The sequence below is a fragment of the Netta rufina genome (genome assembly GCF_964035555.1).
Source record: "Netta rufina genome assembly, chromosome: 3".
NCBI lineage: Eukaryota > Metazoa > Chordata > Aves > Anseriformes > Anatidae > Netta > Netta rufina.
The window spans coordinates 50,043,035-50,065,144 of record NC_140125.1 but is presented as its reverse complement, the minus strand read 5'-3'; the positions used below and the strand labels follow the sequence as shown (position 1 = coordinate 50,065,144).

Here is a 22,110-nt window from a genome sequence, read left to right as displayed (position 1 = left end):
CAGGGGGTTTCGACTGATGCTGCCTTCTCTAGCACAACCCTGCGCTCGAGCAGTGCAGGCACACAGAAGCAGGTTTTGTTCGCTTCTTTGGCCACTGTTCCTTTTAAACCATCTCCATGTCGAAAGCTAGACGCAACCCTCCCGTAAGAAAAAAAACAGCTGCACACTTCAAACATTTCATTTCACAGCTTTTTTCTGTCTTTTATCCCTACACAAGCTGCCTACAAAACAGCTTCTCCTCTCCAAGTTACAGCGCGTGTGGAACGCCGCCAGCCTCGCGAGCACAAGGGCTTTAACACTTACACGGATCTGCTGCAGCCACCGCTCTGAAACGCTCTTTTCCAAACCTTGGGGGAAATTAATTATTTAACAGCCACATGTCAGAGAGATTTATCTGCCGTCTGAGGGCTCCTCTTACCCTTCTTCCCCAAGGAATTGAGCAGTGCTCCCACGCTGCAACAAGGCAGCGGCTCCTGGTGGCAGCAGGGCCGGGCGCTGCAGACACCGACCCTGACTCCTGCTGCCCGACTGAGCGCCAGAGGCCAGCACACGGCTCCCTGCTGCAGGCCCAAAGAGGTGCTAAAGTGAGAGGCAGGGCTGGCCTTCCAGCTGCAGTGCCGTAATTCAGCAGAAGTGCCTGAGTTGTTCCTGTGTGTTTTCCTACTTTTGTTTTTCAGCTCCCAGGACAGCCATGCTACAACAAAAGCACCGCCACGCAACAGACACGGCCCACGTGTGAGAGCAAGCAACCCTTCTACCTCTTTTTTGGTGTTCTCTCCTTAAAAATGGGATCACAACTTCAGGACTTTCCTGCATCAGCAAGTCAATGACATAAGCTGGAAATAGAGCACAGGCCCCAGCATCCTGGCTCACTCTTTGTACGAAGGCCAGCAACATCATGATCATTCGTCCCATCTGGGTCAAAGTACTCAACAGTATTTCAACCTTCTCATGTTGCTCACAGGAACAACCTTTGAAAAAGAGTCCTGACGATTATTATGGCACCCTAATATCCTACATATCACAAGAAAAACCTAGCCCACCACAGCTCTTAATGGAGGTCCAATTCCTACCTTTCCAACAAAGGCAAAGAACTTTTCAAGGACTTCTTTATGTGGCCCATACATCAAGTAGCACCAAGCATCAGGGCCTGTCCTCCCCACCAACCCTATGTCACCAAGCCCTACAGTGTTACTCACATGGCTTTGTGCCGCTCCCAGGACATCGCCTGCTCTTCTGCCCACCTGCCCTTGCATAACGGGCTGTTTTCCACATGAAGAAATCTACCATTTGCTTTCAGAATAAGGTCCAGACCTCAAAGACTCAGGGATCTGTCCTTGCAGCCTTTTTGAGTTCTCACCTAAGGACTGCATGCACCTACAGGAAAAACTATTGCCATACAACTAAGGAAATTTAAATCACCTTCCAGGAAACCCTGAATTTTAGGCATGAATTAACGCAGATTCCAGCACAGAGTCAGAACCTATGACAACACAAGAAGGACAAACTCCGTGCAAAGCTTGAATTCAACCAGAAATTTTCTTAACTTTTTGCATTTAGTAAAATACTGAAAATGTAGTCTCATACTAGAAGGAAAATATACTGTGCTCTCAATTTTAAACTTTAGATAAGCCAGGAACATCTAAAAACTGAAGAGATACGTCAACTATTTTGAATGGGTATCTCCCTTCTTCTTGATGAGCACAAGAAGCAATACCTGTGCAAATCACAGAATCACAGAATGGTCGAGGTTGGCAGGACCTCTGAATATCACCTAGTCCAACCCCTCTCCGTCCAAGCAGGATCACCCACAGCACATTGCACAGGATGGCATCCAGGTAGGTTTTGAATATCTTCAGAGAAGGAGACCCCACAGCCTCTCTGGGCAGCCTTTCCCAGTGCTCTGCCACCCTCACAGTAAAGAAATGTCCCCTTGTATTCAGCTGGCACCCCCTGTGCTTCAGTTTGTGCCCACTGCCTCTTGTCCTCTCACTGGTCACAACTGAAAAGACACCTGCTCCATCCTCTCGACACCCTCCGCTCAGATATTTATGCACATTGGTGAGGTCTCACCCCAGTCTTTTCTTTTCCAAGCTCAGCAGGCCCAGCTCTCTCAGCCTGTCCTCACATGACAGATAAAATAATAACAAACTTTAATTGACATTTTGGTGGTTAGGGAAAGTTTTTGATAAAAATTCAACTCAGAAATTCAGTTGGCATTCAATGTCTGAAAAGATAACCCAATCCAAGAAGTAAAAAGAACTTTTCTGAATACTGCATTGTTAATATCTCCTTCTCTGTATTTTGCTTTTGCATAATGAATAAAAGGCAAGGTCAGACAGAACCCACAGAAAAATGGCTGGAGTTTGAAGGAGGGAAGAAATTCTTTCTCTATAGCTAGCTTGCCAATAGCTTTCTCTATAGCTAGCTTGTCTTCAGGAAGCTGCGGAGTATTATCACATTGCACATCTTTGGATAAGACCTCATATGAGCTAGGGAAAAGGCCTGGGAAATGTCAGAGAATGCTACGAGCTTGTTTGCTTTAAGAAAAAAAAAATCCAATAAAAGACTCTCCACAGCATTTGAGGGTGGTACAGGCAAGGAGCTACATCACAGCAGCGAAAGCTATAATAACAAGAGCCACTGTCAAAAGCCTCACTGCTGCAGATCTCCCACGCTTTCCCAAAAACAAGGACAAGCTTCTTAGAAGTGACAGCCAGAAATTAAGTCTGCACAATCACTCTGTTTCCTTAACTAACACAGGCAGCAGATACATTCATTCATCAAAATCTTTCATTAGCAGTACATACTAATTCCTGGATTTTTTCTTTTAACTACAGAGCTACATAATTTCCAACAAGCAGTGATAAATATATGTACAATGAAAAAAAAACACACCCTCATGTATTAGGAAGTTCACTTATGTTTTAACCTTCAATGCAAACTCCATATTCATAGATGCAATATACTGGAGATTCAATTTAGAAACACAGCCAAGTGAACTGAAGAATAATCAGACTGAAGAGCACTTCCCCCTACAACACCATTAGATAAAGGAAATGTTAATTACTGACGCCCTAATGCAATTTGTTTGAGAATAGAAAGAGCACACAAATGAAAAAATACTAATAGAAGTGGGCTAACAGAAGAGCAAAAACATCTACCCACAAACAATTGCACCGTAGTCTCTTAAATCTCTGTCTGTGTGGTTCTTCATTTCGTTTTGAAATTTATTTCAGCAAGGATCAAAATGGGTCTGCCCAAAGGGTAACTGCCTCACCAAACCCAAGCAGGCTGCAGAACTGTTTGGCACTCATTTCCATCTGGTTTCTAGTACAGCATTACAGGATCCCTAATTTAAAATACTGTGTTGGATATTCAGCAACATACATTCAGTTTGCCCAGCAAGACCTTGCCCAACAGACCCTGCAAAGAGAGAAAACAACATAATCCTCATAACGCTTGCAAACAAGTCACAAGAAACAACCACCTAGCCACGTGCACTCAGAAGCTCTTTCAACTGAAGGGTCACACTGGAAGACCTCAAATAACAGCTGAAAGGAAACACTGCTTCCTTTGAGATGCCTGCAGAAATTAAGACATCAGATGCTTTCACTGGACCAGCTGCTGAAATCCTTGCTGTAGAAGAGCCCAACAACCTACTCCACAACAGCACGTAGCTATGGGACTTTCATACTTTCAGCAGCGCACACTGGAAAGGGAGCAGGGCAGCAGGAGATGCAGCCAACCAACAGCAAACTCTGCAATGAGACAAGACATGTTGCACCTCACCTGGATGTTATACCAGAAGGTGTATTCCCTGACCCGACTGAATACAAAATTATTCCAGTAGTTCTGCCCACAGGAACAGTGCTCTTTCCCAGACAGGGCTGCATCACTGCTAGCTTGGTATCTGCTGATGGTTATCCGTGAGCTATTCTCCACATCTTTGCAGGAAGGTTACATAGGATCAAGAGGCTCTCTCTCCTTCAGATTTAGTACCATTCTATCAATCAAAATCAGCCCTACAGCTAAGATGAGGTTTCTACCAATATGCTAGGTTTCCTAAGAAGGATTTGGTCCTCTAGCAGTAATATTTCCCCTTACTAAGGCAATAACTATAGCAAACTTGTAAATATTAATGTCTCATATTCTGTGCTGTGATTTGGCACAGAAAATTCATGTTGCTGAACTTTATCATGACACACTTTAATACAAAAACTCCAGATTTCCTCCAGCCCAGGAATCTAGGAAGCTCGCTGCCCAGATCTAATGCTCAGCAAGATGTGCTAAGAACTTTGTCATGTGAGATGTCAGCCAGCAAACTGCCTGTGCTTCGCTGCCTTCTGCTTCCCTGCTATCCCCCTCTCCATTCAGCCAAATACCACCATCACCCTTCTGCAGATCAGGAATCTGAGGCAAAAAGAAAAAATATATAAAAATAGAGGGCAAATGAAGACAAGCCAGCTCTACAAAGGCTCCAGCAGCAGCAAAATAGTATCAGCGACAGGAAGGTGCTCTTCTCATTAAAGAAGATCAGACTAAGTGCCTCCGCCAGCTCTTCACCAGCCCTTGATGGACAGCATCAGTATCAAAAGTTCTTTTATATCCATTTTCCTAGAAAGTAATTCCTTTCTCCTAAACCAGCAGCTGATCATCCCTTCCAGGCTGAATTAGGGACTCTGCTAAAGGCCACACGCCAGTGACACTTCATGAACAGAACAGCACTATGCCCACAGAGAGCACCTGCAACCCATGTACAGCCTTGGGTTCCACCAAACTTCACTGTCGGTACTGGAACCAGTAGGAAAACTTGGTAACAAAGCATGCAAGTGGTGTAAAATGAGAGGGACTGAAATATTCTTGCTTGATACTGCAAACTAATATTAGTACAGAAAACAAGGAGGCATTTGTCAGGCACTGCAGAGGGCTTATTCATAGTAATGAAGGTAATTCTGTTAACATAAACTGGATAAAAGGGAGTTTAAGCTGTCATAGATGTAGAAAACAAATGTGTTATCTTACTCTACCAACAAGACACTGGAGAACCTGTTACATTGACTGGCTCCTTCAGTCTTTCCAAATTAGGGTACAGAAATACAAGGTTTGGTCTCAGTGGTGAGTTGTACAAATAACCAGCAGCATCACCACAAATACATAACAGGTACAAAAGAGCATTAGGAAGCAGGCTGGAAAAAAAGGTGTTGAGGAATTAGTTTAAAGTAGATGACACTTTAGGTGATTTCTGCTCTAGCAAGACATCTACATTGTCAAAGCAAAGGAAACATTTTTTTCAGGGCAAAACTTATTTCAGCATCGAAGAGATCTACCTGGGCCTTTTGGAAAGCTTCAAAATGGAAATGAACCATAAAACCAAATACAATCTACCAGAAGGAAACTGTGTACGCTCCCATTTGGTCATGCACACGTAACATTGAGGGACAGTAACTCAGACAACTCTCTAGAAGACAGCAGAATGGGCACATGCCGTAATATGTTGAGAAAATATTCAGCAACAACAAGAAAACATTTCAAAATCACATCCACTAACAAAAACGTGTTGGTGTGATCTCCCCACCAACCCTAAAATAGGTTCTTACTGAGTTAATAGCATTATACTGCTTATCATTTGAAGAAACAAGTTTATTTCAGTGTTATGGTTTACACGCTTAAGTCTACTTTTTTTTTTTCTTCCCCTCTTAGAAAAAGACTCAGACCCCAGAATGAAGCATGAGCAGGAAAGCACACCGATACAGGCTGCAGTGTACTTCACAGCTTGAAACATTTAGTCTCCAGCATTATTTTGCAAACAAATACTGATAGTTTTTGAGAGGTATGTTCCCAAGAACTCTTTGCAAACTAATAGCATGTTTTGGACCAAAAAAAAAAAGCCTCTGAAGTTATAAAGTTTAAATATTCTGCCTGTTTAAAAGTGGAGCACAGCTTTGCCTCACATTAACTTGTTTTGTACTTATTATTTCTTATTATTGTATGTATTATTTCTCTCCTTTCTCCATCCTGTTGAATTGTTTTTATCTCAACCCACAAGCTTTTAACTTTTATTCCCCCGATTCTCTCCCCCATCCCACTGCTGGAGGGGGGTGAGCAAAGGCCTGTGTGGTGCTGAGCTGCCTGCCAGGTTAAACCACAACACGTGGGCATCTCCTAAAGTTTCCTGTAGTCATCCCCATGGCAGGGCTTGAGTGAAAGCAGGAAAGGCTAAGGTGATGGTCCAGCTATCAGAAGCTTCCCCACATTTTCTCTTTCTGTGACTACCAAATCTGGCCTCTAAGATTTGTTCTAGACTTTGCATAGTCTTCACAAGTGGCTTCATATGGATGTGTTGTGTGGAACCAAACTAAGAAAGGTTTTTATTGGGCAAGTAACAGCACTTGAGAAAAAGTGATTTCGCACACATTACTGGAAACAGCCCTGCAAACAGGCTAAGAAGGCAGCCCTGAGTGCCCTATGAAAGCTCTTTGTTACATCTGTGTTGACAAACACAATTCAGTCTGTATTATAAATAAATCACTACAGGATTATATGAAGGACACTGTGGCATACTTTGAACACCACCAGACTGTTCCTTCTGCTGCAAGATGACAGTAGAGGGAACTGCAGAAAGAAGAAAGCTGTGCCTTTCAAGGGCCCTCGTTTCCCATCCCTTCCTGCTTACTCAACTGCCCCAGAGAATTTTTCCTCTCTGCCTCAGCATCTCCTTGGTACAAACAACAAGCAAAATGGTCCGCGGCTCCTGTAAACTCCAAGTGGGCACTGGGACTACATGCAATCAAACAAAATCTTGAGGATTAAACACAACACCATCACCCACCCTTATTTGGACACCTTATCGTTGTACATGGAAGGAATTAGCTTTACTGTCTCATAACAGTCAGCTATGATGAATGGAAAGCAGTTCTCAGTTTCATCTGATGTTGTTTCTAGAAAGCTCAGTCATAGGAAGAATCAGTTTCCATTTTGTTTTCTCTGCAATCAGTGAGCGGGCACCAGGGGTGCCTGTTTCCATGCAGGGCCTTCCCCTCGGAGGGATTTACAAACTGCAGCCTACAAAGTGTAACTTTACCCAAAGGTATAATAATACCCCTTTCACAGCACAAGAATAGCTATTAGTACTACGATAATTAATTTATAAAGGCAAATGAGACGCTAAGACAATTGCTTTTAAAGCCCTTTTGCATCCTTCCAGACAATCATACTCTTGTTGGCAGCTCTTCCGTTTGTGCAGCACCAAGTTCGCCCTGTGCTGAAAGGCAGCGGCAGGCCGGCCTGTCAGGCGTCCTGGGAGCACCAGCTGGTTCGAGCAGCAGGGAAAGCTGAGTTTCCATCAGCACAGGGGCAGCAAGAGGACAAGCCATCAACCACTGCTCTGCTCACAGACAAACATCTTCCTGAGTAAATATACCCAGCACCATTAAAAAAGACATTTGTCCAGCAGGCGTAGTCCCATTCCCAGTCTCAGCACAGGGCAGGTTATGTCCCAAGCAGCCAGCAGGTGCCCAGCACACCCTGCTCATCCCTGGGGATCACTGCACCAGCCCACCAAGCACAAACCAGTTCAGGATGTACGAGGCACTCTCCCACAGCCCCAGCAAGCTCCACAGCCATGTGCATGCGTGGCACTACAGCCAGGAGAACCTGTTCTCCCCACAGCCTTGGCCAACTTCACACACTAGTGCAGATGAGCTGTGCCCATCCTTTGTGATGGTTTGCTGTCCCCAGATAACAAGGAGGATGCATTCCCACCTCTTCCAATTCAGGTACAAGCAGCATCAAGGACTGCGATGTATTCCACACTAGGTGTTTTCTTCCTTCCTTAGATACTCCATGGTTCTCAGTCTTTTGGAAGAAGAGACTGAGGACAAAGTGCCCCTCAATTACTTAAAAATAAACTATAAGATTAATGGATTGCCCAACCTATGTTCCAATGCCATCTTCCAAGCACACTTGTTTTTAAAACTTGTTATGGTTAGCAGCTTGCATGGCTTTGCCATGTTCGGTTTTCCTAATACCGCTGCACTCTACGGAGTTCGGTATCAGGAAGAACTTATAAACACTGGCTTAAAGTTATAAGCCCAAAGGCTTTATTTTTTTTTTCCTTACATTTAAAACACAACAGAGGACATGCAATCCTTACTAGTCTCCTAGCTCATTTAAGAGCAACAAAAACAAAAGAACAAAGATGGTTTCCTCTGTTGTTCCTTTCACGTTGAATATAGTTAGTCTCTGCAACTAACACTCTCCAGTAAAGGTTAAGACATACAGAGTAAGGATGACTACAACTAACCATTGCCCTATAGATACTTGGCAAAGGGGTTAATGGGATCAAACAGGGAAAGCTTATTCACAGTTAAACATGGAAAGTACGTTGGAGATAGAGAAGCAATCCAAATTACAATCTGATGACAGGCCAACACACCCTTTGGAAGGCAGGAGACTCAGGCTGAACAAGGTTTCCAATCAACAATGAAGAACATTTCTCCAGCTCAAATTTCATAAAAAGCCATGCCAAAAACATGCCAATTTATTAGAATGAGTATTTTTTCTCTTGCAACACTACATCAGGAGTTCTCCCTAACTCTAAAGTATAATGGAGCAAGTCAGTACAGAAGCTAACCTCACCCTATCCGCCCAACCCATGATCCACAATTCGTTTGAAGACAACGTCTCAACACCAATTACTGAAGGCAGCTGTGTGCATTTCTGCTCCTTTCCCTTGAAACCAAGTTGTTGCTCTAGTCAATCCTTTCCACTATAAATTCAAACTGGAAACCAAGCTTTCACTTCTTCTCTAGCTTGAATCAATGAGCAGCATATTGAAGTATATGGCATTAGCCTGCTGGGTTGTCAGCAGGTATGGTGAGAAGCTACGGAGCTATTGCCATGCTCCCACTGACGTAGCAGCTCACACAGTTACGTGTCCACAGCTACTAAAACACAGTTATTCCATATGACCTTTTTATGGTATGAAAACATTTACTTGAACTAGTCTGACTTAACTCGAGTGAGTAGACGAACATCCCCAGCTCTGGCAGAACCAGTGCAGTGAGGACAAGTCATGAGCCACCACAGCAGTTTAGCTTCCTACATGCGGCATGACAGCAGACATTGCGCCTGGGCAAGTGAGAATATCACATTCCTATACTAGAAAGGAGACGGGAAGAAAATGGGTAGAAGGAAATTTTACCATTATTTGAAATACAAAAGCACTTTCCCAAGAGCACGGTGTCAAGGATGAAACGCTCTCCTTCAATTTTGTGGAATTATTCATCTCCACCATTGACATCAAATGGAAACTGGCCGAACTTAGAAAGATCTAAAGGCAGCTGCTACTTTCATTTTACTTTTAAGTTAAACCATGCCTGCTCTGTTTCACTACTGGGTTGACTTCGTGATTCAGACTTTATCAGCCGCTCAAAGCAACGTGATGCTTATCGCCTGCAAACCACAGGCTTCTTCTGTGTTCTCCAAGGCTAAGCTTCGTCATCTCAAAGAGCAAGCTGACTTTCCGTGACTTTCATTGGGCCCATACAGGCCCAACTTAAGTTACGTATTAGTCAGCACACCAATGCCCCCAAAAGCCATTATCTTACACATACACTAATACAAAAGCACATCAGTTTTGACTAATCTCCTGCAGTTCTTCCAAATACCTTTTTTAATTAACTATCATTTTCCCCTTTTCAAACATCACTCACATAAGGGTGACTCACATCAAATGACAGATTGCAAACCAGTGTTGTAAAGCTCAAATAACTGTCTTTAACCTAGGGCTAGATTGTTCTGAGCATAACTGGGCAAAAATCTCGCAAAACAACCTTTTCTAGTGGAGTCAACACTAAAGACTAGATCAACAATCCTGAATGAAAAGCCAGCTACCTGATTGTCCTAGTTTCGGCTAGCATAGAGTTAATTTTCCTCCTACTAGCTGGTGTGCTGCTGTGTTTTGGAGCGATGAAGGACAAGCATGCAGTATTATTACAGGCTCTTATTCAAACAGTGACCAGCCCTTGGTACAGATGAGACCATGCTGACGGCAGCTAAAGGATTCAGTCTGGAGACTGATGTAGCTGGTGAATCGGCACTAAATAGCCAAAAGGCTGAACGTAGCAGAAGGAATTGCATTAAAAATAATATACATATACAAATGTGTTCCTCTATCCTAAACGAAAATTTACCCGTGTACTATCTTCTGCAGCCCATGGCTTCAAACTTACAGCGTGCTCCCAGATATAAAGTAAAAACTTGGCCACATTCACGCCACCATTCACACATGGAAATGTATACTACTTGCAAACTCCCTGCTTCAGGGATATACACATGGACAGCAAAAAATGAGATTTCTCACAAGGAACATCCTCCTCCCTTTATTACAGATACAGTAAAAGAGTACCCCCAACTCATTTGGGCCCATATATCCTGATGCAGCTTTGCAATTTGAGTCAAAAGTGTTTAAACAAAAATGTTTTTAACATTTGCACATCAGACTCACTGATGAGATTAATCCCCAACAGCCTCCAGTTTGAGATGAGTGGCAGATTTCTGAATCAAGCAGTTAATTATGAACAGTAACAATGCTTCACCCTTCTCAGATCCCTAGTAGTGAGCAAGGTAAACTGGAATAAACCACTGGGCGGTATTTCTGCAACACAATTCATCATCCCTGTGTTGAAGGGTTATTTTCCTCTGTATGAAACCACTCACCACTGCCAGTGACATCACACTTGGATCATCTTTAGGGAGCCTCAGTAGGCATGCACTTTGTAACATTTTCATTTTTAGAAACCACTTCTGAGATTCAGAAAGGCCCAGGGCAATTCCCCTGGAACATGGACACATTTAACAGTGCACACACAGCTACTGGACATGGGTACACTACTGTGCTTTTAACAGCTTCGGAGGGATTGCACTCTGCTGTATGTTGATAGCAATTATGTGGAAGTGAGAAGTTGCACCACAATAAATCAGTGCTGAAGCTGCAGTTATAGCTCTTCAGAAACAAATATATAAACAGACTGATATTATCAAGGTGCTCTGATAATCTACTGTTGATGAGTGGAGACTCCACCAGCCTATTAACAAAGAAGAAACATAAGCATATGGGTCTCGGTCATTCCACTGGAATTACCCCTTTAGTCAACAGCCAGTGAATTGTCACATCTCCAACAGCTGTAAAGGTTTGGCCTTTCGACAAGTAATAAATACCCTGAGCTCACACTCCCCTCTCCCCCCCGAGATTCCCACTTCTTTCAGTGCTTACAGGCTACCAGCTGGGTTCTCCATTATACACTTTACGCTTATACCAAATACGTACGAATGCAGCTTTAAGTCTGAAATGCTTATTCAAGCAAACAACAATTTGCGACTGGCTTAAGAAAGCAGTATATTGAATCAGTGTTTTTCCTTTTTTTTTTTTTTTTTGTTACTGTTACTTCCTATTTCTGAGCAGTATTGGCACATGAAAACTGAACAATGATTAAAAACAAAATCACGCATAACAAAGAGATTGAAAGTGCTACCGGAAATGACTTGTTAACACTGTAAGCCTCCAGATAATGCATCTCAGCAACTTATGCTATTATTTGGTCAATATTTCGCATTTGGCTTAATGGAACATGATGGATAGCCAAATGAGAGGCAGTCTTTCTTCATTATCCTGAGTCGAGCAAGTATCCCAATAAAAGAGCACAACATTTCAGCAGAACAGCACATTTGAACAAAGCATACACCTCTTCACACAAATGCAAGGGCTGTAGGAAGCAGTCATGATCTTTATACAGGTTACTTTGAAATTTATTTCAGATTTTTTTTTTTTTAATGATTCCCTCAAGACAAAATATGAAAGTAGCTTAAAAAAAAAATAAAACAAAAAACAAAATAAAATCTTACGGCTTGAAATGCAGTAAGCCAGCCTGCAGTTGATCCTCCTGAACAGTTGCTTGTTGATTGGCCAAAGTATAAGTGTAAAGAGTTGAATGAAGTTAATGATCAGTCCTGACACTATAAATATGTAGCAGATCAGCAGGTGGCAAATGAACTGAGACTTCAGAAAGCCAACGATGTCCATGATTTGCTGAGAAAGCAAGAGGGTACCTTCAGACCCAAAATGCAGAAGACAACCTGCAAAACCAAATAGTACCAGCGGTTACAGAGTGCATTTGTTTCTGTGAACAGATTATTACAGATGTCCCACTTTCCATTAAACATCTGAGTGAATTTAATTCCTTTATTTAGAAAAAGGACCGATTACAGTATTTGCAAAGGTAAGCATGGAAAGAGAATACCATATTTCTGAATCGATTTGCATTGACTTTGGAAACAGGTTTTCACATTTCAGTTCTAATTCTACAAAACACATGAGCATATAGACTCCATTTTGTGCACTGCAATACTCCTCTATCAGGCCTTTATTGTTAAAATATGAGCAAAACAATTCACTTATATTTTGAACTGAGTTGTTGGCACTTCATAAGACACATACAGTAGTCTTTGCTATATTCATGAGCAGATCCAAATTTTGCAAGTCTTAAAAACACACGGTTTTAACAAAGGTTTGCTGGTAGTGTTGATGATGCTTCATCCAAAAAACCTTAATCACACCAGGAACTTGTACCACACCCAAAGTAGGATATATCTTTAATTACAGTCCCATCACCTCTCTTTAAAACTTTTAAAATCTGAAACTTATTTCCCATTCAAAACTATACCATAAAATTCCCCACAAACCAAGGTGTGCACACCCCCAGTACCTTCCACACCGCTGAGAAAACTTGGGTTTTGCTTGAGAGTCTGGTTACCTTCACAAGGGTACATTATGAAACACCCCAAAACAGTTGTTTCCAACTTTTACTCTATTCAAGACTCATTTATTTAGTTTCAAATACCTTCAAAAAAAGGTTTGTTGTACTTGCATACACATACAAAAGTCCAGAACACTGCTGACTGCTCTGTATTTTGTTAAGATGCATTTACCAAACGATTGTCCTGTGCAATTTCAGTACAACCTTATTTAGAATAGACCAGCAAGCTTAAGAGCTCAGCTACAGATGCAGAGGAATAGCAGAGGTAAGAACAGTCTTTTCTTCCTTTATTTGACTGGGGAAGAAAAAACACTATACCGTGTGTCCCACTGTCTTCAGTGAAGCCCAGAACAAATTTTTTAACACATCTATGGTTTTAAATTAAAACAAACAAACAAGCACCACCAACAAAACAACAGGTACATTTCCTGGTATCACCTTCCTCAGCATACCCTATGTCTACTCCAGAAAACGTCTTTAAATACACATACATGTACATACATAGCCATGTATATCCACTCAAGTAAACAGGGCAGTACACTGATTTTAGGCATGTGAGCAGCTCTATTCAGTTTAAATATTATTCCTTGTACGCTTGAAGTTCAAGGATACGCACACAATCTAACTACAACATTATCAGAGCAAGATAAGAATTCAGGTTTTCTGCCCCTTTGCAGAAGAGAGCATCAAGTCATTTCATTTTCAAAAGGTTATTACAAAAAAAAGAAAAAAAAAAAAAAGAAAAAAAATAGGTTCTGTATACACTCACTCCACTCCTCTCTATTAAAAATAAATGCAAGGTTTAGAGTTTAACATTAAAATTTGTGCCTTCCTCTGCAGCCTGCTCCAGCCATGCTCCCAAACCAAAAGGTAGCAGCAGCTTCTAGCTTTATTTGCTTGTTCCCTTGTTGCATTTTAATACGAGTCGATTTTGGCAATAGAATAAAAGCTTGTCTATGCATAATATACACAATTTGTTCCATTACTCCTTGACACTGTAATTCTGTCAGTTTTACTCCATAAACCCAGAAAGGAAACATCAATAACAGCGCTAGCCCATGACCCAGCAGTGTTTCCAGAAAACCAACTCTTAGATTACTTAAAAAACGTCTGCACAATTTTGAAAGGACAGATCCAACCCTACCAGCTGCCAGTCCAGAGAAAGTCCCCTCTGCCAAGTACTCTGGCCCACCAAAAACCTTATTGGGCTCCCTGTAGCTGTCACTACCACCAACTCTAGGCTTGTCAGGAGAAAAAATATTAAGACACAATCTCTCAGCAATCAACACCCCAGTATTTTGAATATGGTTAAGGAGGAGGTACTGCCATCCTGCTCCATTCCTAAACTGTTTCTCCTTGTAAGGCATGAGAGTTTGCCCAGGGAGGAAGTCCTGAGACTATTTCTGAATGTGCCGGTCATAGGCCATCACAAAACAGCAGCTGTCAGCATCCTGGGGAATTAACCGATGAACAAATCTTTATGCCTATCCTTTTAGTTTATATGAGACCCCATTATGTGAGGCACTGAGTCTAGATCAGTGTCCTGAAACGTTTGTTTTATTGCCCTTGCTGACTGTGCGTACCACAGCAAAGAGCACACACAAGAACTGCTACAAAGCGATGGGAAGATATTCAGCCAGGTCTTCAATCACAAGGAACACTAAAAAAAAAAAAGTCAGAAAGAGAATCTGTGTTGCTGAATGATTTATATCAAGTGTTTATGGCAGTCCCAAGCCTATTATTAGCAGTTAAAATGTGCCCTTTGTGTATTACAGACTTTGTTCCCTTTATCTCGCTGCACTATTCAGTACCAAAGCAGACACCATCTGTACCTCGGAAACGCAGAGCAGGCCTGTGTTCATTGTAGTAGCCACTGTCATTATACTTGTAAAAAGCTTTTCCAGCTTTAACCAACCATTCCACTACAGATATGTTTCTTAGGATGGCGTACAATTTATCAGCATGGGCTTTGCCCAAAGACTTCGTTTTTGTTGAAAGCTAAGGAGAATGAGAAATGTTGTCTCATAGGAATCATCGTAATGATTCATGCTGCAGCCCTCTGTCTCACTCGGAAGAAAAAAATAAACACTGGAGAGGAAATAAAATAATAATAAAAGGTAAAATCAAGTTTTGGATAAATTTACAGTGAAGAATAAAGGATTGCACTTCCCTAACTCAGACTCTTTTACTTGTCAAGTAGCAGGATTAGATCATTTAAAACTCTGACTGGAAGTGATCAATGGCCTACGAGTGGATGGTTTAAAAGACTGTACAGTGCCTGAAACCCAGTAAGTGGGGTTATCCTACTGTCCTTAGTTAAAACTGATCAAAAGCTTTCTGTGCCAGCTAGCCTGTTTAATTCCATGTCACAGAATCACTCTAATCTAATGTAATTCCCAGAGATCAGGAAGGGAACAGATCAAAAAAAACAACACACGTGAAATAAAATTAAAGCACTGTTTCCTTACAGTGGAGACATAGAAACTCACTATTTGATATGGTCAACAAAAATTTCCTGTAGTAAGCTGCTGATTGACAATCGTTATGAAGAGGAAAAGCAGTTGAATGACAGAGTCTGGAAGGAGGAAGGACTCACCCAAATGTTAGTACATCAATTTGGTTCTCCCACTGTAAGACTGGTTAAACTACATTAAAATGTTTTATTTATGTGCATCATTTACTTCATGAGTAATGAGTATTTACTGCATGTTGGGTCTTTAAAGCACAACTTCATAGAATTAAAAGAGACATTGATGAGATGACTGTGATAAAACATGATTACTGTCTTACAATTTGATAAAGTCACAATGCAATGTTTGAAACTAATTTCTTCCTGCATTCAGACCTGTCATGAAGTTTCAATTCTGTAAAGCTTCCATAAAACGTTTTCAAGGCAAACCAAAACTACGTAAGCGGTACCACTGAAATGTATCTAATCTAAAAAGGAACAAGGAATTGGAACCACTGCTCATATTTTTATTTTCCGTAGTGTAGGGAAACTAGAGATTAATTTTCTCTTTGATTAAATTCAAGTTATTTTCTCTACAAATTTTGCTACCCATTATACCCATAATGCCAGCTAAGTGTTTTGTTTCTTAGACATAAGCTTATTCTTTAAAGATTTTTTTGAATATGACACTGATAGGACTATTTCCATTACCCAAACTCCAAGAAAAGTAGTTTATTCTTGGTAAAGGCTACAAAGCAGAAATTTAATTTTCAAGAAGCAGTTCTGATCTCACGAAAGAGGTCTAGAAGCCTGCTTTCTAAGAATTCACAGGAACTTTTCACACTTGCTCTGTCTTACTGAAATTCCTCATGGGTAACATCAATATAACGCTGGTTTAAATGATGAAAGGATCAAGTCTTTAATTCTTAATCCACAATGCTAGTTTAATAAATTACACTGATTTCCTTATAGATAATGGCTGAAAATTACAGCAATCTTTTGAAAACAAAAGAGTCAATCAATGCATTTTCTCAGAAGCTATTAAGATCGGAGAGCTGCCAAGAAGCTCTCTTCTATCAAACACCCCTTAAAATGAATTAGGAGAAAACGGCCAGCCAGAGCATCAAAAACAGATAGGAATGTTCTTTAATAACAGTTTTCAGTTGGATATGAAACAAAAGACTCAAACCTCAAATGTCCGTCTAGGGAACAAGTCAACAAGCATCTATTCATGTGACTAAGAGGTCACAGGATCAGTTTAAAAGCAGACTGCAAGACCATTCACTCCACCTCTCTCTTCTCCTTGTTCCATTCTTCAGCACGATCCACTTTTTTGTACTTAAACTACTCTCAGTGGTTCCTTCTGCTTGGAAAAAAATCAGCAGGAGCACATAGCAAAGACAATACAACATTAGACTAGCGATACACAAGGTGAACACCAGTCTTCTGGCAGGGGCTGCTGACAATAACACTGCGTAGCACGTCAAAGTCTGTAAGACATTTGAGACTACTGCCAGGGATATCTTAAAGACCGGAACTGTATTCTACAGAAAGCATGAGAATGAAGCTAAGAACTATTGCCCACCTTAGCAAAGTTTATGCAGTAAACGGAGTCACTGGAGTACAGAAAGCCACAGGGCATCTATCTGACAGCATCTGGACTAACCTAATACTGTCTATATTTACAACCTGAGGCAGGACAGCAAAGCAATTGGTTATTTTCAGAAAAGCATGTCTCAAGCCTACACAAATTTCTTTGCTCATATCTGCTCTATGATAAAGTGCTAATGCTTAAGTTTTAAATGCTCTGCTGCAAATTAAGAAGAAACAAGCATGTGACGATGATGCCCATTCTTGTATTTTCTTCTCTAAACCAAATTCCTGGACAGATGAGCTGCGGTGACCAAGACAATGAGAACAAGCGCAGCTCAGATTACAGCAGTCCCTGTACTGCCTCTAAGTAACTTTCAGCTGCCATCAGAGCAGCACAGCTAGCAGCACTAGCTCATAGCAGAGTTCAACTCAACGATGCTTCTGTATTCAGAAAATATTGACAAGGCAGTCAGAGGAAGCCCTTGAGCTCTTCTCTTCCTGCCAGTGGGTGTCAGAAGCCAGCATAAGATATGCCGCATCCACATGTATATAGGCCTTCAAGGGGTATTTATCTGTACACGTCACCAAAAAAAAAAGTCTGAAGGAAGAATTATCTATTTGTCTCGTGCTTAATCAGGCTTTGAATCACTTCTCCCTTTCCTCCAAAGGCAAGTCCAGAGCATTACCTCCTCAGAAAAGTCACACATTGGGGATGCATTTGATCATACCTTAAGAGTTTTCCCTACAGTTAAGGGAACTCCAGGACGCTTTTCAGTTTTTCTGAGAAGCCAGGCATTCCTGACTGCATATTTTGTATTACACAGCTACATCTGAGATGTGTCCATTTGGCTGTTTCAAAGGCTGAAGAATTAATACTATCTACCAGTGAGCCTCGGGATACCCAATTTAGAGACTTGTGATGTGCATTGGGCTTATGTGGCAAGGTTTTGGTAACAGGGGGCTGCAGGAGTGGCCTCTGTGAGCAGAGCCCAACAGCTGCTCCATGTCAGATCAGAGCCAGCTCCAGCCAGCTCCAAAAGGGACCTGCTGCTGGCCAGAGCTGAGCCCATCAGCAATGCTGGTTTAGGAGAGCAGATTTAAGAAAGGGAAAAAACCTGCTGTGCAACAGCAGCTGGGAGAGAAGAGTGACAAGCAGCCCTGCAGTCCCCAAGGCCAGCACAGGAGGAGGGCAGGAGGTGCTCCAGGCAGGCAGCAGCAGTTCCCCTGCAGTCTGTGGAGAGGCCCCTGGTGGAGCAGGCTGTCCCCCTGCAGCCCATGGGTCCCACATGGAGCAGATCTCCACGCTGCAGCCCATGGAGAGCCCCCGCAGGAGCAGAGCCTGGGCCGGAGCTGCAGCCCGTGGAGAGGAGCCCACGCAGGAGCATGGGTCTGGGGGGAGCTGCCCACACCCGTGGAGCAGTTTGCTCCTGGGGGATGGATGGACCCCATGGTACGGAGCCATGTGGGAGCAGTGCTTGGAGAGCTGCTGCCTGTGGGCAGGCCCCACAGGCTGTTCGGGAAGGACGGCATCCCCTGGGAGGGACCCCACGGGGAGCAGGGGCAGGGAGGGACTGTGAGGGAGCAGCAGAGATTAAGCCTCAGGGACTGACCACAGCCCCCATTCCGCTGTGTGACTTGGAACAGGGTAAAGTTTTTTTTTTTTAGTTTGCTTTTAGTTTCTCACTGCTCAAGTCTGCTAGTGATAGGCAATAAATTATATTAATCTCTCTCCTCTGAGTCTGGTTTGACTGTGACAGTAGATGTTGAGTGATCTCCGTGTCCTCAACTCAACCCTCGAGCTCTTTCACATCGTATTTTCTCCCCACTGTTCCTTTGAGTAGGGGGAGTGAGTGAGTAGTATAGCAGAGTTTAACCATCAGTGTAAAAACCACCACACCATAAAACTGAATTTTTATTTATTTTCTATTGAGCACAAAGATAATTAGCATAACAGAGTCCAAACAAAAGGAAGAAAAGTAATGCAAGAGTTTTTGAAGTGGTTAGAGTACAATAACGCTTTCCCTTCCCCTTTTATATTTTCTTCCTGCTGTGACCTAATGTCAGAGCAAGCCAGCTATGTGAGCCCTTCATGCCTGCCAGGACATGAGTTCCTTAGCCATGCACGCAAACTGCTGGGAAAACACACCACGTTGCTGCTGTTTGCCCTGACGGCCTCAGTGCTGGCTGGTCCCTTACCACATGGAAAGGAATTATACAGGGGGTACAGGCAACCAGGGAGAAGCATGCGTACTCCAAAAACAAAAGGAGTGCAAGATGAGGAGCCACTGCCCACGTTAATTCAAGGAGCAGTTCAATCTTGCTCCTTTTTCCAGGAGCATTAAATATTCAGGGAGGAGGGAGCTGAACAAGGGCACCATAGGGAGCTGGGCTTAAACACAAGGCAATACAGAACTCCTGGGGGGTGCTGTGTTTAGGGACCACAGGGCCAGCAGAGCTTCATCTTTAAGGAAGCACTTATTTGATGAGGATAAACTCCTTGAAGTTAAGCATTTCTTTTCCTGGCCCCTGCAGAGTTACTCAAAGAACGGGCCTGGGTGAAGCCCAGCAGAAGATCAAGCTCACAAAAACTGCAGGAGAAGGCAAGTTGCTTCTTTCCAGCATGTCAGGTGTTGCTCTGCAGTTCTTCCCCACCCAAGTTCCTGCATCTTAATACATTAAAACTTACATATTTCTCCAAAGCACGATTATCTGTAATTTGTTTGGGAAAAATAAAAGGAAGAGCTGCATTAAGATTCTTCAGACCAGAAGTAATCTAACAGAATTGAGCCCCACAGTTCAGTTCTGGATACCACAGTCCCCACTTCCTCTGTCTCTGGGTCCCTCTATTCAACAAGTCACTTGTGTTGCCAATAAGGGCAATATAAGCACAATTTAGAGATTGAGCAAGAGAGCAGGACTAAACAGCAAACACGGACTTGCAAAAAAATATATATTGAGAATCTAAGCAGGATGTGAGCTAGACTGTCACACAAATATAGGTGACCTGGACAGTTCCTCAGAAGTAACTGAGGTAAATAACAAACAGACCAAGACAACCAGCTTTATCATGCACTTGTAACCAATTTAATATTTGCTCTCAGGTCACCACAGGCAACATTAAGTGCTTACTCAAAGGTAACCAGGCACAGATATTACTGTCATCTGGCACCCTCCACCTCCAAAAGGAAAGAAAAAAAAAAAAAAACAACAACAAAACCCTCAAAACACATTTCTAGCAAGATTCTTCAGTGGGTGATCTGGCTTGCTGCTGAAGTACAGGTGGCTTGTCACACAACAGGATACGAATGTCTGAAACAAACCAAATCTTCGCGCATATATATGCTTATACATATGCTTTTGTGTTGCTGATGTAAGAATTTCTGTACTGAACACTCAAAGTACTGTATAAGGTATTTGCACATGTGAGAGAGATCCAAGTCTATCTCACTAAGCCACTCAGTGTAGAGTCTGTGGGAAATATCTCAATGGTGAGATCTACAACATTGCTCACACGCATGAAAAAAATAAAAATTAAGGAGGCAGGAGGTGCAGTAGAGCAGGGTGTTTGCCACTGGTGTCATGGTACTTAGTCAGCCTCAAGGGCACACACCACTGTGGTGGATCACCTCTGTGTTGGGTATTTCAGGAATAGATGCAACACAGGAGTAGCTACTGTTCCCCAGTGCTTATTACAAGAACGTTTCTTTTAGAAGAGCCAGAAGAATAGGGCTGGGAAGGGACAGGGGCAACAGACAAAAGCTCATTCAAGGGCTGGCAAAAAAACAGGGATGCCTTAAAAAAAAAAAAAAAAAAAGAATGGTGCTGAGAGCCCAAACATTCTTTTGATGAGAGATAAGCTTTAAAAAGGAGGCCTCTCCAAGAAGACTCATGTTTTTTCTTGCCGAACACTGATCACTGTCATCTTGTCTTAAAGAGCTGTAAATTACATTCACAACGAAACAAGGGGTCAACACAAGGTCCGGGAACAGCCTATATGCTCAGCAGACAAAATACTTTCCCCAAATTCATAACAGCTTTAGGCGTGAGGCACTAAGGAAATTCTGGTAAAAGGATTAATTTAAACTTCACATATTTAATACTCAAATTCTTAACCACAGTTAGATAAGAACAAAAGTAGAGTACAAAATTATCACTCCCCTAACTTCAGGTCAGCCACAGACAGTTTTCTACACTACTAACGCCCAGTTTTGTGCAGGCAGAGAAGTTTCACATCCACTCAACAAACTTGCTAGTATAAGTAACCCCATTTGTATATACGGAAATGGAACCTTTTAGGGATAGGTTTAGAAAACAATATGGACTTTTGTTAACTCTTCTAGATGAAAGGGGTTGATAAATCCGGGAAAAGCTCCAACCATTCAATGAGCCTGACAAGATCTGTCTTCCTACCTCCATCTAACACACCGGGAACTAACAAGGCTGCTGCAAAGCTGGACAGTCACGTGGCAAACCCATGGCAGAGCCAATTCCAGAACTATGACTGGCCCAGTCATTAGGCTCCAGCCTTCAGCACAAAATAGTACTTTTCATACTCCTGTAATTGCCTTCTTGCCAGTGCTCAGGTTTCCCTCACAACAGTTTCTGAAAGGCCAGGTATGAACAGAGAGGGAAAGGACACACCCGACACACCTCAGCTCTTCAGTGGCAGCAGGCAGTGTAAGAGGTACAAATGTAGGAGATGGCTCAGACCAGGGTGTATGTGCTGATCTAATGAACGCTTTCCCTTTATTTCTCTGTTCCTCAAGAAACAGGGGACAAGTATTCAGCAATTTAAGTGGGCCTGTATCATAAACTAGAAGGTGTAACTTCAGTACCAGACAGCATTGTGCACACAAGCATACATGTCCACCAATGCTCCTGTCCGAGGAAGAATTAAAGACATTTGCTAGATGTTTCAGCTTCAACAACCATAAAATAAAAGCCACCAGCACCGGAAAAAGGGTAATTTTATTTCCTTAGTAAACTCCCATAAAATGACCTTGTTATATTTTCTGGAATTGTGATCTACATTTAGTAGACCTACATTTTGGGTAGCCTCTTTAAGCCTGTTTCCAGAAGTCTAATTCTTAACCTCTGTGGCTTTGTTGTTTTGTTTACATAAAAAGGCCAGAAAGTGCAGCTAATGAACAATAAAGGATTTGTGACAGAAAAATGAATCTTGAAAAACTAAAAATAAAACAAAACGGCACAGATGTGGCAGAACTCACTGAGTGCCACCATCATGGTGGC

At 42.3% G+C, this 22,110-nt stretch overlaps 1 protein-coding gene across 1 annotated transcript in view; it reads right to left on the bottom strand.

Moving 5' to 3' along the window:
• The window catches only part of AGPAT4 (1-acylglycerol-3-phosphate O-acyltransferase 4), a 76,092-nt gene that overhangs the window by 48,087 nt on the left and 5,895 nt on the right, over nt 1-22,110 (bottom strand). Inside the window, exon 2 of the mRNA XM_084285402.1 lies at nt 11,908-12,138. Coding sequence (XP_084141528.1) covers nt 11,908-12,085 — 178 coding nt within the window. The 5' untranslated portion in view covers nt 12,086-12,138. The remainder of the gene's footprint in view (nt 1-11,907; nt 12,139-22,110) is intronic.